General features: G+C 39.1%; 1 protein-coding gene across 1 annotated transcript in view; it reads left to right on the top strand.

Moving 5' to 3' along the window:
* Nucleotides 1–17,955, top strand: part of GABBR2 (gamma-aminobutyric acid type B receptor subunit 2) — a 354,273-nt gene that overhangs the window by 22,139 nt on the left and 314,179 nt on the right. Inside the window, exon 2 of the mRNA XM_087961130.1 lies at nt 13,782–13,919. Coding sequence (XP_087817256.1) covers nt 13,782–13,919 — 138 coding nt within the window. The remainder of the gene's footprint in view (nt 1–13,781; nt 13,920–17,955) is intronic.

Below are 17,955 nucleotides of genomic sequence, written 5' to 3'. Positions count from 1 at the left end.
TCTGTCTAAAATCAAAGGTGCGTTGCTTTAAGAAAACACCAGAGAACAATTGGCTATAGCATTCTGGACAAATGGCTGTCTAATCTCTTCTTAAAAATCAGTGATAGAGCACCCATAACTTCTGGAGGCAAGCTATTCCACCGACTTATTGTTCTCACTGACAGGAAAGTTCTTCTTCTAGGTTGGTTTGTTCTTTAATTAATTTCCATCTATTGCTTCTTGTCCTGCCTTCAGGTGCTTTGAAGAATAGGTTGACCCCTTCTTCTCTGTGACAGCCCTTCAAATATTGGTACACTGCTATCATGTCACCTCAGTCTTTCTCTTTGTTAGACAAGACATACTCAGTTTCCACAGCTGTTCATTGTATGTTTTAGCCTCCAGCCCCCTAATTATCTTTGTTGCTCTTTTTTGGCACTCAACATCTTTTTTGTATCATAGTGACCAGAATTGGATGCAGTATTCCAAGTGTGGTCTTACCAAAACAATATAAAGTGGTACTAGAACGTCATGTGAACTTGATACTATTTCTCTTTAATGCAACCTAGGATTACATTGGTCTTTTTGGCAGCACATGGCTGGCTCATATTTAAGTAGTTGTCCACTATGACTCCTAGGTCCCTGTTACAGTTACTGTGTTAAGTCAGGTACTACTGCATTTGGTTTTTCTTCCCTAAGTGTAAAACCTTACTTTTCTCACTACTGAATTGCATTTTGTTGGATAGCACCCAGTGTTCAAGTCTGTCAATATCCTTCTGAATCTTGAGCTTATCTTCTAAAGTGTTGGCTATTTCCCCAGCTTGGTGTCATCTGCAAATATACAATTTGCAGAAACTAATATACAAGATGATCTTATCCAGAGCTGAGAATATGAACAATAAAACTGAATACCCATTTCCCTTGTGTAGTCAAAAATATAGTAGGTTAATAAGATCAAGCAACCATTAGAACACGTACTGATTTCATTCAATACATCTTCTCCCTTTTTATCAGCATTTCCCATGATTTTATTGTGCTAATATTTTATTTTATTTATAATAAAATATTAATATTTTATTGTGCAGGAAATACAACTTCAGCAACAGAGTGGTCAATGACTGGAATACTTTACCTGACTTTGTGGTTTCTTCCACTAACCCCAAACACTTTAACCTCAGACTGTTTAGTGTTGACCTCACCCCATTCCTAAGAGGTCTGTAAGGGGCATGCATAAGCGCACCAACATGCCTACCATCCCTCTCTTAATGCCTACCCTCCATGCCTACCATCCCTCCCGTCCCTTTTATTCACATCTATTTCATGTATTAATAATCATGTTTATATTTATATATAATATCAAATGCATGCTTGTCAAAATAAATAAAATAAAATCTATTCCCACTAATTCATATTATTGAACATAGATACTAATTGCTTTCATAATCAGTTTTAAAGGGGGAGTTTGCAGACAAAAAGCAGTCAGCCAACTTTATGCCCATCTCTTAGGTCTGTGTGGAAAATATGGGAGACATTGTTCAACATAACTGAAGTTGGGGGGAGATTAAGGGAAGATTAGAAAAACCTCAGTAAATATCTAAACTAAATAGCTGTCTCAGTATGTTAAGTTTGTTAACACATTTCTCTGAGTGTCACATTAGCAGGGGAATGGTTTTCAATTATTTTAAAATGTTAGAAGAAATTACACAGAATCATCTTTCAGTTAATTTACTGAATTTACTTTTAATTTCATTCTAGGTTTTTCTGGTTTGTTTTGTTAGCAGTCACATAATTCTAATATTTTCTAATTGAGGTTTTAGAACTAACAACCACCATTAATAGCAGGGATCTACTAATATCCTTTAAAAATAGAAAAACAGATTCTATAGCTGTCTCTTCATCTCCCAAGGTCTCTCACTCCTTGGAAAATGCTCATCTAAATAAATAAATTCCTGAAAGTACTCTGTTTACACCAAATACAGTATGCAAACATTCAAATCCTGCTTCTTCTTTTCATAATCTTGGTTTCTCTTAGTAAATCCACTCTGGTACATATGTGCTCAAATAAATCCATATTGTTACGGAACAAATATCTATCTGTTGTTCTGGAAAATCTAGAAAATACTACTCTTGAATGGAACTTATAATTTCCTGTTCTTTCTTTGGTTTTTTTTCAATCATAATTGTAATTTTTATTCTGGATCTTTACTTTCTAATCATGATAATTAGAGTGTTAATTGTTATAAATGATGGGAAAAAACAGAGTTCTAGAAAGAGTTCCCTTTATTTCATCAATAAGATTGAAAAACTATAGAGAAATGTTTAAGTTTGATTTTTTACTTTTATCTATGCTGTTCTATAACCATAACACAATGTGGAACATAGAAATCCTGGTAATCTCCAAGGAGAAATGGCGTAAGAAAAACCGTAAGAAAAAGAATGTACAAAATAAATGAACCTAGGAAGCATATTATTACATATGTGTCTAATGATAGGAATTTATAAAATATTAGTTTTATTTATCTTTCTTATTGAATAAGCAATATAAAGGATTTATTTACAAAATAACACAGTTATAATCCAATAATAACAATAGAATATTAGATAATATAAAATATAGATAGTATCTAGTTCACAAGGGATAAGGAATACTTGCCATTTAATATCTGTTATGAGTTACTTAATCACTATCAATATATTAAATGTATTAGAGAGAAATATGATTTGTGCTGATGTCTATTTGTATGATTATTACTTTTTAATTTTTGTATATTTGTATATTTTAATCTTCTGTACTTAATAAAGTATTTTTAAAAAAAGAAAAATATAATTCTGCAAGATTAGCAGGCTCTGGGTTCCTCAATATCATTATTCAGGATCTCAGAAGCATGCCTGCTGTGTAGCAGCACCTGCCCTAAGCAATGAAGTTTCCCCAGAGATAATTCATATTGTCCTAATGGTTCAGCAAAAGCACCAATCATCTTCCTTATTAGCTGACCTCTCCTCTGATAATTGGAGGGATGGAGGAAGAGATCTTAATTTTGATCAGGGTGCCCCCTTTCAAGAGGCCCACATTATGAGATGAATCACAAAGGCCACGATCTTCTTGGCCTTTGGTTACCTGATTGATCTTCTCTTTCCCTCTCATAGTGGGGACTAACAAAATACTCAACAATGATTTTTTTTCTGGCAAATCCAAATAAAACTTTATCACAAGTGCAATAAATTGTAGCATTCTTGTTTGCATATGAGGTCCCATCCAGGAAGTTTAAAAGAATATGACTACTAAGGACATGTTCACAAGTAGGTAAAGCCTCATAGAAAGACAATAGAGAGCAGATTTTCCAACCCCCCCTGATGTAAATAGAATTCCCATAGGTGGGACTTCTGGTTTGCAGGGCTTCGGCGGCAGGCAGGAATCTTCGATAGTGTGTGGTTTCTGCCTGGGCTCGCCGCTGGAGCGCCCCGAGCCAGCTGGCTTTGGGGCTAAGCCACCCCGTAGAGGTGGTGAAGAGGGGGGAGGTCACCAGCAGGTTCGAGGGGAGCCACATCTCTCCTCCTCAACTGGTCAAACTCCCTTTCCCGAAGGGGGTAGGAGCGGTGGTCAGAAATGGCCACCTCAAAGAAGCACTCAACCGGGAAAGAAAGTGCAGGAGGAAGATAAGAAGTGAAAGTTTTGGCTGACCGGGATAAAAAGCAACAACTAAGGTACCCTGGAATTTAAATTTTATAAAAGATAACATCGCTCCCAAAGAAGAGTCGAAAGCAGCGAAAGAAAGTGAAAAGGGAAAGTTTTTTTTTCCTTCTCTCTCCTTCCTCACATTGACAACGAAGAGAGCTGAATAAGAAATCGGAAAAATCCGCTTTGGCACCAATAGGTATTAAGCCAAAAATATAAATAATTGCCAAAGGGACAACAAAGATTTCTGGACACTAAAAAATCCTTTTTTTCTATAAGCAGGAAGGGGGAGGAAAAGAATAAGGGCAGGATCTGGAAGGAGGAGACTGCCTGGACTTCAAAAGAATCTAAAGTAAAATCTCAATACGACTTCTAAAAGATACATTTTAACTGGAACTTTGTAACCAAATAGTAACCCCAGGAAGAGAAAGTGAAAAAAGAAGAAAGTGTAAAAAGAAACAACTTGTGTGTATTTGGATTGCTTGGTGACTCTTGGATTTTTGGATATTATATTTGAATTACTAAAAACAATTGGGTGGTTGTTTAAAAAATTCTACAATGGCATTACCCCTGGATGAACTGAAAATGGAATTTAAAAAATATAAAGAGGTACAAGAAGGGAAGGGCTCCTTTGGCTCCATTTTTCAATTCTTAGAAATGGCGATCTGTAACTACAAGAAACTACAAGAAAAGAGGCAACAAGAAGACATGGGACAAAGAAGAAGCCATCTTTAATGAACAAGTAACTCCATCGAGGGAAGAAAGGGGAAAGGGGGGAAAGAGAATGGAGAATTTAAGACTTAAAAAAACAGCCAAAAAAAGGAAAAATAATTTGAAAAGTGGATATAATGTTGGAAAGCAAGAGAAAAGGGGAATACAGAAGAGGGAAATAGAGGTGGAGAGACAGGGGGGTAAAAGGGGGAGAGAGAAGAAGAAAGGGAAGGAGGAAAGGAAGAGAAGTTACAAAGGTTTGGAGCAAGATGTAAAGAAACAGGACTTATTCAGAGATAATGGTTGAAAATTTAACTGAAAAAGGGATTCTGTGAAGGTACATAAGATTGTATTGTTATATTTGTAATAGAAATAATGTTAGAAAATTGGGAAATAACATATGATTAAAAAGAGGGATAAAATAGTCAGTGTAACTTAGTGAAACTTTTGTGAACAAAATAAATGAAATAAAATAAATGAGAGAATTGAATTAAGAAGGAACGGGAACATTTTAATTACTCAATGTTTTATAAAATATAAATGAAGGGGGGAATTAACTATGGAAAGCTTATAAGTGTTCCTGTAGGAATATGATATTTATCTGAAAAGTAATGTGTAAAATGATAAGATTTAAATGAATATTAATATTAATGATAGAATTGAATTGGAATGGATTGTTGTTTTAATTATATTATACATTTATAATTTTTTCTTTTTTGAAAATACAGTGTGTGGTTTTAGAATGTACCAAGCAGAATCCGAATGGAAGTTATGTATTATATTAAATGTTATAATTTTAGGGGAAAGATATAAAGGCGTCATACTCCAATCAGTGATTACAGGAGAAATTTTGTTTAATGAGAAAAGATAGTAGACAGTTGAAACAGGACAGACAAAGAATATAAGTATAATGATTTGAATTGAGATGAAATAAATAAAATAAAATTAAGAAAGTTAAAAGAGGGGAGAAGCTATATAGAAAATGTAGAATAGTAATAAGATATGGAATGGAATATAAAAATGAGCATGAACTTGAATTTGTGTCTGTACGAAGAGATGTAACCCGGGATTATGCTGCTTTCAAAAAAGATGTTTTGTGTTTTTATGTTTTATGTTTTGTTTGTTTTTAAAAATCAATAAAAATTTTCAAAAAAAAAAAAAAAAAGAATTCCCATAGGTGACAACTGTTCTAACCCAGCAGAAGCAAGAAACAGACTCCTTGTCACGAAAAACTCCTCTTTATTTATCTCTTGTGAATGAATTGCATTCACCCACTGAAAATTCCAGGCAATAGTCTTCAAAGAGTTAATGGCAGCAACAGACCTTATCAGTCCCTTGTGATAATTGCTAAGCCCTGAGCTCCCAGCCGAAAGGCTGTAAATTAAGTTCTGGCAAGCAGTTTCTGTGGCACTAAACACAATGAGCAAAATCTTCAGAAAGATGAACTGTTGTCTCCTACAACAACCACTCCCCTTTCCTTCTATTTATTCCCCAGCCAGGAGGGGCCATTCAGCATCCACATGTGCTTTGCTTCCCAAGTCAACTCCTTGACCTCCATTATTTCCCTCTCCTAACAGCTATCTGAAACGGGCCCCAGCTGTTCTTCCTCCTCATCAGCTTCCAAAGGCAGCAGCCTCTCTGGTGGCTGGGAAATGTTGGACGTCCTTGACTGTATCTCTGCGTCTGACACAGAGCATCCATCAGAGCCTTCCCCAGACTCCAGAACTGGCCCAAGTTCCTCCCCAACCTCCTCCTCATCCAAGCAGAGCTGGCAGCTGGTGGGCCACAGCAACAACACTGAGCAAAGAAGAAATGTGCAAAGTAGATTAGGTTGTACCAATGTCTATTAACAAATAAATATTTTGCCCAGGCATAGAGAGAGAAACAGAATGACAAGAATGACTTATAGGAAAAAATGCACATTAGTTGCCAGTTAAAACAGAAGCCAACTATCCTTACAAAAAATTGTGAATTATAGTAGTAATTCATTGATAAAATGAAATGAAATAAAATAAAATAGTATAATTTTAGAACAAGACAGATAGGAGGAAATAAAGTTATAAAATATAAAGATGTTAATACAAAGAGACAATAATTGGATAAATAAATACCACAGGATACCCCAATTTGTTTAATGTATGGGATTTGTAGGACCACTTTGTTAGTTAATAGAATTCTAATTATCTTCAATTTCAGCTGATGACTGTTGTGAGAATCTTGGTGTTGCATGACTCTTATAGATTTCTTAGCATCGTGGGTAGGAGCACTGATTAAACATTTCAGTCAGAGCAATTATTTTTCTATGGCATCTTTTGTTTTCTGTGATGAATTAGAAATACACCTTTGGAGAGCATCAGATGGTATGGAGGAGTTGATGATGCAAAGATACCAGGGAGTCACATTAGCTGTGAAAGCTGTGATGTCGAGTTGCAACTGTTAGATTTGTAGAACTAGCAGATGGTTAAGAGCAGAGTGGAACATCTGGGCAATTGTTTCTTTCTCCAACTGAAGTGTGTCCTGTATTTGAATAGTAGTTTCACTAAAATAACTAGGTCATATCTTTTCCAATATAAGATTGCATTGATAAGCCTTTTGCTGATTTCAGGTGGAAACCCCTAAAAATAATCCCAACAGTTAATGAGCAATCAGCAAAGGCATTCAGATTCACTCCTGAATAGGAATGTAGTGCAACACAAAGGCAAGCAAACCAACCTTCAGGGTGGTCTCTGATGTGTTTTTAATTTACCTCAATCATTTTGGGCAGGAACTATGGCAGTATTAGATTCTAAGAGGTGATTCCATTTTTTTCTGAAATAGGTTCCTGGAGAGATGGTAGTTGTCAACTTAGGTTTTAGCAAAAAGAGCCTATTTTTGCCTAGGGTGTGATCAGAAAGTAGCATTTTAACGTCACTGCAGTAGTTAATTGTGAATGGCAAATGACTGAACTAATTTAAGAAAAGTTGTGCTCCAAATTATTATATCCTTCCCTTCCCTACCCTTATTATATCCTATATGAATCTAAGAAACAGGGACTGCAGTAGAAAATCCTTCTTGAATATTTGGATAAGCATGCAAAAGGACAACAGTAATGAAAGCACACAGTCCTGGAAAGTTTTGTTGAATGAAAAGACATTGAGCCATTTTTGGACTTCCAGTTTGCAAGGCTTTGGCGGTGGCAGGAATCCGCGATCATGCGCGGTTTCTGCTGCGCTCGCTGCTGGAGTGCCCCCGATCCAGCTGGATTTGGGGGCTAATAGTTACCCTGTAGAGGTAACTGAAGACAGGGGAGATCCGGCAGGGGTTCGGGGGAATCGCAATCCCCCCTCCTCAGCTGGCTTAACTCCCTTTTCCAAAAGCGGTGGAGCGGCGGTCAGCAATGGCCACCACAAAGAAGCTTTCATCCGGATAAGAATGTGCAGGAGGAAGCTTGAGAAGTGAAAGTTTTTGGCTGACCGGGATAATAAGTAACATTTAAATACCCTGGAATTTAAACTTCATTAAAGATACATTGTTCCCAGAGAAGATCGGAAAAAGCGGCGGATGAAAGTTAAAAGGGAAAGTTTGTTTTTTCTCACTCTCCTTCCTTACGGTGATAGCAGATGGAAATTGGAAAAACCCGTTTTGGCATCAGCAGGTAATTAAATTTGAAAATTAAAGCCAAGGGGACATTAAAGATTTCTGAACATTGGAAAAAAAAACACTTTTTTTGCTATAAGTGGGAAGGGAGAGGAAAAGAATTAATATTAAGATTTTGCTGGAGGAGGCTGCTTGAAACTTATAAGACTAGAGTTAAATTGTAACAAGACTTCTAAAATATATATTTTGGAACTTTGCAACTGAACTGTAACCCCAAGAAGAGAAAGTATAAAAAGAAGAAAGTGCTAAATGAAACAGACTGTGTGTATTTGGATTGCTTGGTGACTTTGGGACCTTTGGAAAGTATTATTTGAAAGACTAAAAACATTTGGGTTGTTTAAAAATTTTTTTCACAATGGCATTACTTGTTGATGAACTGAAAATGGAATTTAAAAAGCTAAAAGAAGAGGAACAAGAAGGGAAGGGCTCTTCTGGATCTGTTTTTCATTTCTTAGAAATGGCGATTTCTACCTATCAGAAACTACAAGAACTACAAGAAGATTGGGATGAAGAAGAAGCCATCTTTAATGAACAAGCAACTCTAGCTGGGGAAGAAAAGGGAAAGAGAGGAAAGAAAATGGAGAATTTAAGACTTAAAAAAACAACCAAAAAAGGGAAAAATAAGGTGAAAAATCGATACAATGTCAGAAAGCATCAGAAAAGAGGAATACAGAAGAGGGTGGAGATTAAGAAGGTGGAGATCAAGAGACAAGGAGGTAAAAAGGCTAGATTGGAGGAGAAAGGAAGGAAAAAAGGGAAAAGAGGTTACAAAGGTTTGAAACAAGATGTAAAGAAACAGGATTTATTCAGAGATAATGGGTAAAAATATAATTAAAAAAGAGATTCTGCAAAAGTACATAAGATTGTATTGTTGTATTTGTATTTGAAATAATGTTAGAAAACTGGAATATTATATGATTATAAAATGGGATAAAATATTAAAAGGAATGTGTAAAATGCTTAAGATTTAACGATAGAGTTTAATTTGCTATGGATTATTGTTCTATTTATATTATAAACTTATTATCTTCCTATTTTAAAATATAGTACATAGCTTTAGAATGTACTAAGCAGAATCAGAATGAAAATTATATATTATTTTAAGTGTTAAATTTAGGGGAAAGATATAAAGGCGTCATACTTCAATCAGTGATTACAGGAGAAATTTTGTGTTAATGAGAAAAGATAATAGATAATTGAAATAGAACAGACAAAAGATACAAGCATAATGATTTAAACTGAGATGAAATAAATAAAATAGAATTAAGAGAGTGAAAAGAGGGGAGAAGCTATATAAAAAATGTAGAATGGTAAATAAAATATGAAATGGTATATAAAGTGAGCATGAATTTTATTTATGTCTGTATACAAAGATGTAACCCGGGACTAAGCCGCTTTCCAAAAAGAAGTTTTATGTTTTCATGTTTTGTGTTTTGTTTGTGTATGTTTGTTTATTGAAAATTAATTTAAAAAATTATTTTAAAAAAAAGACATTGAGCCATTTTTGACCTACGCTGTAATCCATTTAATCTTCTATAAAATAGTACTGTCTAGGTGGCTTATTTCCAGTTAGTTCTCTGCAAGAAGTATTGTTATTATTATTAATTTAAAACAACTACTCTGAAAGTGGCCCAAGGAGACTGGCAGGTATGTCAGGTATGATTATCTGCTGGAGGTATTGGCAGGCAGGAGGTGTTGCAGGAACTGTCTCCTTCACCAGGAGCAATGAGTTCAGGAAAGGACTGATGTTGCTGAAACTCAGTAGTGGGATTGCATTGTGATGTCTGTGCAAGAATGGCTGGATACCCAAATATCTAAAGAACCTTTAATTTACTGGATCAATTTTTTGGAAATGTGTCCACAAAAATTAGTTGGAAATACAGAAGCTCATTCAACTATGGAGCAAGCATTCTCTGACTCAGAAGAACCCTGGCCATGGTCAGTGCTCAAAGCAAAACTAGGGATAGAACCTGTGGTCTCACACAGGCTATTGGGGTCTCCCCATTGAATATCTAGAAGCATCATTCCCCATTAACAAGATAGACAGAAAAGTACAAAATGGAGTAATAAATTAAAGGTTGCTGGTGGTTGCCATATGACACAAAAGAAAATGATTATGGGTCAACAGATAATGGTTGATTCTTGCTACAAAAGAGCTACCAGGAGGAGCTGTGGAGGCGCAGTAGTTAGAATGCAGTATTGCAGGCTAATTCTGCTCATAGCCAGGAGCTCGATCCTGACCAACTCATGGTTGACTCACCATCCTTCCAAGGTCGGTAAAATGAGGACCCAGATTGTTGGATTGTTGTAAACCGAGAGTGCTATAAGGCAGGGGTCCTCAACCACCGGGCCGCGGACCGGTACCGGTCCGTGGAGCACTCTGTACCGGGCCGCAAAGAAAAAAAAATAAAAAAATGGCGGCTTTCTTCGCCTTCGGTGAATGCTGCTGGGATCGGGGATCAAGGACACAAATGAAAGAAGGGGAGGGAGGAAGCAACCGAAGCCTGTCCTGCTCTCTGGCTCAGCAGCTTCGGTTTCCTCCCGCTTCGTTCTCTCTCAGTCGCTCTCTCGCTGCTCCACCAGCCCAGGAAGAAACTGCTTCAAAGAAGCCGGGGTGGCTTTTCCTGTCGCCGCAGCTCCTCCGAAGCGCCCGTTTACCCCCACCCCACCCGCGCGCGCTTCAATTCAGTGCTCCGTTCTGCCTGCCTGCCTGCCTGCCTTCGTTTCGGAGCAGCTTCGGCTGAGAATAATAACTATTCGCCTCTTTTATCAGCCGAAGCTGCTCCGAAACGAAGGCAGGCAGGCAGGCAGGAGAACAGAGCACTGGGTTGAACTGCGCGGTGGGCGGGTGGGGTAAACGGGTGCTTCGGAGGAGCTGCGGCGACAGGAAAAGCCACCCCGGCTTCTTTGAAGCAGTTTCTTCCTGGGCTGGTGGAGCAGCGAGAGCGACTGAGAGAGGAACGAGGCAGACACCTGAGGGAGGGAGGAGACACCTGAGGGATGGGGCTGAGGGAGGCAGGGCCGAGGCGCTCCCTGAACTTGGTGGTTTGCTGGCAGACGTTTTATTACCCGACTAGGTAACAACATCAGATGTTACCTAGTCAGGTAATGAAACGTCTGCAAGCAAATCACCAAACTCGGATTCTTCCCTCCCCCGGCCCTTGAAAAAGTGTTTGTGCTTGAAACTGGTCCCTGGTACAAAAAAGGTTGGGGACCACTGCTATAAGGCACTATGAGTGATATAGAAGTCTATTGCTATTGCTTCAGTGTTTCCCTCTATCTTACTGCTGATATTAACTTGTAGCATAAGTTACCTTTTCGAGTTTGTTTCAGAGATCAGGCATCACTTGTAGTAGGCATCTTGTTTACTTACAATTCCAGAGTTAGTAGAAGCAAACTTAGAAAGGGCAGAAATGTAACCCTGTATTAGACCTCCAATAATCATACGATCATTGCAGCAGAACTATTGATTGGATTGAACATCATAATTTGATTATACATTCATATTGATGAAATAAAGATAGTGACATAATGAGGGTTCATTTACAAAGACAGTAGCTCATTGAGTTAGACCAGGGTTAACTTGGCTCTTTTATCACTTATGGACTTCAACTCGCAGAATTCCTGAGTGAGCCATAAAAGGTTCCCCATCCCTGGCCTACTGGTTTTTCAGTTGTGGGGGAAATCAATTTTTGACTTGAATGGGACTGTTTAATATACAAATGTAGGACATATGTTTAATATAACACATGTCCTACATTTGTATATTTGTATATTAAACAGTCCCATTCAAGTCTAAAATTGATTTCCCCCACAACTGAAAAACCAGTAGCCAGGGATGGGAAACCTTTTATGGCTCACTCAGGAATTCTGGAAGTCCATAAGTGATAAAAGAGCCAAGTTTCCCTACCCCTGAGTTAGACAAAGGCTGTGTTCTCTGAATAAAATTACCATTAACGTATTACTGTCTTCTCCCATATTATATCCCGGCAACTTTGCTTCCTAGTGTTGTTTCCGTCTCTTAGTGCCCTAATCAACATTTTTGTGTATAAATATTTAACGGTTGAGATAACAGTTTGTTTCCTCTGGGAAAGTGGATTTGAGGAGTGGGTAATTTATTTGCTTTACCTAATATCATTTTCTTTCTACTACATGGTTTTCAATAAATGCCTTTGGAATCCTTATGTTTGTGTAGAAAAATCACTATTATTTGTAAATTCCATTGTAGAAAAGACACATTTGAGATTGTATATATAACTTATTAGAAACCAATATTTGTTATAAGGAACAGCTAAATATATTATTTTCAGGAAACATGGGCATTTTAACATAGGAATACTGGTAATGGAAGTTAATAGCAGCTAACAAGGGAGAGGTAAACTGGGGGGTAGCCAGTAAGTGAAGAGTATTATCTAATATGCTTCTGAAAAATCAGTTTTGCAGTTTCAGCTGGTCTCCTACTAACTCCAGCAATGTGTAGGTTCTGAGCAGGAGTGAGTTTGGGTAGCTTCTGTCAATAACCTTCGACAGCTAATGTTCCAGCCCTTAGACTTTTTCAGTTGCAACTATGCTGACATTTTATGGCTGCCAAGGATCTACTTGAATTGGTCAGTTCCCCTTTCATTGCCAGTTGGTTAACTTTAGAGGGAAAAAAAATCAACATTCCTCACCCGTTTTGTGAGGAGGAAAAAAATGACCCAAATAGCCGTTAAGAAGTGGGAGACTGAAAAATCAGAAGTTCCCACCAATGGATAGCTTCCTATTATTAGCTCCAAAAGCAACATATTTTAATTTCTGATTATGTATGTACTTATTTATTATTTTCATATTTTCTTCTAAAGTACTAGCTGAGTTGGTTAGCATGGCTTGTAAAAGAAGCCCCTTTGCACAACAGGGATGAAGAACCATTTCTGGATGTAAAGCAGTCACTATATACTGGAAGGAATTTGGGTTCGAATGGTGTCTATCGTTGGTTTTCACTATAGCTCCTTCTGAGCATAGTTAACAGAGCCTCTTTATTCAGGGCATGTGACTGTTGCCATTTAATCTGTTTTGTGTTTCTTGGACCAATTCAGATATTAATTACTGTGAATAATGTTTGGGGCCATACTAAATGAGAGACTGTCTACTCCTTTACTAGCTTTTCCGGCAGTTCAGAAACTTCTATCCTATGTCCTATCACTATCAAAGGTGAACTCATTGAATACATCGGATAGTGACAAGTATCTTTCATGATCTTTTCTCTTATCTTAAAATTATTTCTTTATATACATGATGTTGCTTTGCTTATGATAGATGGTGGTGTTTCTCATAATGTAGGTGTTTTAAATTATTACTGCTTTACTATCTTTACTGAATATTTTGGGGGGAGTGGAGTTAAATAAGAAGTTGAAGAACAATCTATAAATACTGATATATATATATATATATCTAACCAGTAATAAAACAGTAGATCTGTGGCAGGAATATAAGGTAAGGAATGTTGTTATGAAATAGCAATAATAAGTTTGGCTAAAGTGTAAAATTAGATTTAAAAGTAGAACACAGATTTTGATAGACATTTTCTTTATGTATCATGCCATATGATTTTTTTTAAAAAATGTGTTACAATATAGAAGGGCAGGATGTTGCCATTTAGGATAATTAAAAACTAACTAGCTAGTGTAACAGTCACCGTTTGCAACTTTCCTTCAATTATGGTATTAATTATGGGAATCCTTAAATATCAAAGTGCACATTTAATATGAAACTACATATGATTTTCTTTATTTGTTTTTCCTAGTGTGACAATGCAAAGGGTCTTAAAGCCTTCTATGATGCAATAAAATATGGACCTACACATCTAATGGTTTTTGGTGGCGTATGTACAACTGTAACATCCATCATTGCTGAATCCTTAATAGGATGGAATTTGGTGCAGGTAAGTAGCTCTCAATTATATATAGAAACTTCTCCCATGCTTTAAAGTGTTTAGAACATTAGATATGTAATTCTAAAGAGGGTGTCTGACTTCTAAGATCTACTTCAAAATCCACAAACAAATGTGGGTAAAGTCCAATGAACTATCAGTGGGATAGAGAGGAAATTATTTTTTCCCTCTATGTTTCCCATGAACTGTCATCTACTAACAGTGATATGGAGGATTTAGAGCAGGGGTGTCAAACTCGTGGCCAGCAGGCTGGATGTATTGTGCTGGCCCTCCCTCCCCCAGTTTAGCAAAGAAAAAAGTCCTGATACATCGCATGACGCTGCCATGACGACGTGAGTTTGACACCCCTCATTGAAAGAGTTTCAATCACAGGCTTTGTGTGGATGTGAAATGCTGAAAGATTTAGAGGTGCATTGTATAACAGTGTTTCTGTTTAGATTAACTGGTTGCAAAACCAGATTAAAATGGGATTTTGAGGTACATTTAATTAGTTGCAGCAATTTATGAACCACATTCTGAGACCATCCACATACACAAGAAAAAATAATTCTGAATTATTAATTTCATATTAGTATAAAGATGAATTGGTAGAATTGCTGTGAGCATGATCAGAGGTACTATTAATTATCTGCATAATTAGAAGTTGGGATTTCCTGCAGCTGAGAGATAACTTCAGTCTGCCACCAAATACATTGAAGGAATGTTGTTTTTGTATTTGCAACAAGTAAAATACAGCTAATTGTATTATAATTCTGAAGAATAAAATCTGATTTTAGAATAAAAGGGGCTTAATCTGATACCTATTCTTTAGACAACTAAACTCCTTCTAAACTCTGGTTTCAGGAACATCCAACTTTATGTATGAAATACCATTATATTTAACATAATATTGATTTTATCCAGTTTTTTGAAAAAAAAAAAGTTTGGATTTTGTGGTAAAGGGGGATAAGTTGGAAACTTCTGTATGTGGGCTATTCTCTTCCATGCTGCATTGAGAGCCCAGGATGGGTTGACTCCTTCCCATGACGTCATTTAGCTGAGTCTGTACTAAGATATAAAAGCCAGCCCCCAGAAGAGACCCCAGCTTTTGACTCAGCTTCTTTCAGTCAGTAGCTGTGTCTCTGAAAGTGTTCCGATAGATAGCAATAAACAACGATCTTCAGGACTTTTTCTTTGCTACAAGCAGCTCCCAGGGATCTGGGCAGCTGCTCTTCCAGGAGAGCAGGGCTCCCTCTCCTGCAACATTGGGAGCGCTGTGCAGGCAAGCTGGGCAGCGTCTTGAGACCTCCCCCCATGCCTGGAGTTTGAGCGATCGTAAAAACAATCGGCAAACCGATAACAGCGCCAGCCAGCTTATTGTGTGGCCGACGGCTGTGCTTCCTTCTGCTGACTTCGCTCAGGGCTCTTTATAGCCTAAGGAGTGATTCTTCGATCTCGGAGCCCGGTTTCTCTAGTCAGTGGCCATCTTGGATTGAAGCCTTCCACCATGAGGTGAGCGGCCAATTTGTAAGCCTGGGGCCATTTTATACCCTAAAGGTCTTATTCTAAATTTCTAAACAGCTTCTTCCCAACGCAAGAGCTTTCCTTCTACAAATGGATCAGGATAAGGCTCAGGCAGAGCTTTCCCCCCCAGTGGATCAGTCTCTTAAGCCCAATAAGAGAAAAAGACGTAGGCAGTGCACCCAATCAGTCCAGAGGGAGGTGGCTGCTAAAACCAGAGCTAAGGCTCTAGCCCCTAAGAAGGCAATTCACGCTGAGTTGAGGGCAGAGAAGCGGAGACATGCAGCCCTAGAGAGGCAGTTTAACAGAACAATTCAGCAGATGAGAGGACAACTGCAACAAGCTTCAGGTGATACCTGTTATATATGAGCCTTTTCATCCCCCATCCTGGTCTCCTGGGGCCTTTGCAGAACAATCAGATCCTCAGGATCTCAGCAGATCTGGGCCCTATTTCCAACAGGCTTCTGGGCCCTATGCCCCCCCTTCCTCCAGACCTCGAGCCTCTTCTCAATCTAGGCCTGAAACCACTTTCACTCCCACAGCAGCGGGCCTTCAGCCTTCTGCCTCTACCTTTGAACATAGGCCAGGGGATATCCAAGATGTTGTCTCATTGACCATTAGGCTGGAATTGGCTGAAGGCTTCAAGCAAATTCTTTGACCTCTGGAAAGGGGTCTCCCTTCTCAATCTATAAGTTTCTTGCCTCTTCACCCTGAATTTCACAGGTCCCAGGACCTCAGGGTCCATTCTTCTCTACCAGAATGGGAGGAGGTTGATGAGGAAGGAGGGGCTTCACCATCTGAACACAGTTACTCCTCTCATTCAGAGCATGAAGAGGGTGAGATTTATGACCAAAATCTTTCAGAGGAAGAAGATTCTCGCCCTGAGCAGACATCCTCTGCATTGGTCTTCAAACCTACTCTCTTCAGGCCATTCCTCAGCAAGGCCTTGGTCACTGCCAAGCTGTCGCCAGAGGAAGTGGCTCCTGAGCCACAAGGAGATCCCTCTGGCCAAGGAGACTCACTCTTCTCCAAGCCTGTAGTGCATGCAGAAGTTTGCCTTCTCCCACGTTGTTCCTGGACATGGTCAAGGAACAGTGCGCTTCCCCTTTGGCAGGTCCTCACCTATCTTCTCTGGATAAGTGTTTCTACAACGTCAGCGCAGCTCTGGACAATGTCCTGGCAGTGCCTTCTGTTGGCATTCCGGTTGTGGCCTCGTTCTCATCTTCTGGCACTCCTACTGAGCCAGAAGATATCCTGAAACTGGATGAAAAATGTTCCGAACAGACCCTCAAGCGCAATCACCAGGCCGCTGCATGGGCTGTTCGGGCTTCAACAGCAGCATCTTTTTACACAAGGGCATCCATACGGTGGCTGCACCAACTCCAGAATAGATTGCCTGCTTCTGACCTTTGGTCTCACCAAGACCTTAATAGGATTATCGCAGTGGCAGAATTCACTGCAGATGCCACTCTCAATTCCGCCAAATTTGCATCTAGGGCCATAGCATCTTCAGTAGCAGCAAGAAGACTTTTATGGCTCTGAAATTGGCAGGCGGAGTCACGCCGAAAATGGAAGTTGGCTTCAGTTCCCTTCGTAGGCGACAAACTTTTTGGCGATGCTCTGGAACCTTATCTCATCGAAACCAGAGATAAACATAAAATTCTCTCTTCCTCTGGGAAGAAAGCCGACTATCGCCCAGCTCCTTATCGAGCGGAGACCTCCTCCTGCTTCCCTCGCTCTCAGAGGCCGTACTCCCAACGCCAAGACCAACGTGCAGAAGCATCTGGCAGGCAACAACCTTCTGCTGGTAAACGGCCCTTTTGGGAGGGAGGGGGTTGTTCCTTCTGTCGCTCTAAGTAATCCCTCGTTCTCCCCACCCATCGGAGGTCACCTAGCCTTCTTTGCCTCCAAATGGGAGGAGTCAACGACGGATGCCTGGGTGCTCAGCACTATTAGGTCAGGGTTACAATTGGACTTCCTAACGCCACCCCCAGAAATTTTTTTGACCTGTCCTGTCTCTTGGGACATTTCAAGGCAAGCCCTCACGAATCAGGCCATTCAACACCTTCTTGACATCAGGGCTATTCAACCTGTTCCCACTTCTCAACGGGGACGTGGGTTTTACTCTCGCCTTTTCATTGTTCCCAAAGCCTCGGGGGGTGGGGGGTGGCAAGCCATCCTTGATCTAAAATTCCTCAACCAATTTGTAAAATACAGGTGATTTAAAATGCAGATTCTGCATTCTATTTTAGAGAGCGTTTGGGAGGGCGACCTCCTCTCTTCCATTGATCTCATGGAGGCTTACCTCCACATCCCCATTTGGCCTCATCATTGCCAGTTTCTCCATTTTTGTTATCAGAATGCCCATTACCAGTATCGAGCACTTCCCTTCGGCCTCTCATCGGCTCCAAGGGTCTTCACAAATGTTCTGGCAGCATTGATGGCATCTCTGCATTCTGTTCCAGTGAGGATCCAATGCTACTTGAACGACATTTTGATTTTGTCCTCCTCCATACATGTGGCCCAT

The sequence above is a fragment of the Notechis scutatus genome, chromosome 3, assembly GCF_049901735.1.
Source record: "Notechis scutatus isolate UNSWTSFEM ecotype Mainland chromosome 3, rNotScu1.2, whole genome shotgun sequence".
NCBI lineage: Eukaryota > Metazoa > Chordata > Lepidosauria > Squamata > Elapidae > Notechis > Notechis scutatus.
This window is presented reverse-complemented; position numbering and strand designations above follow the sequence as displayed.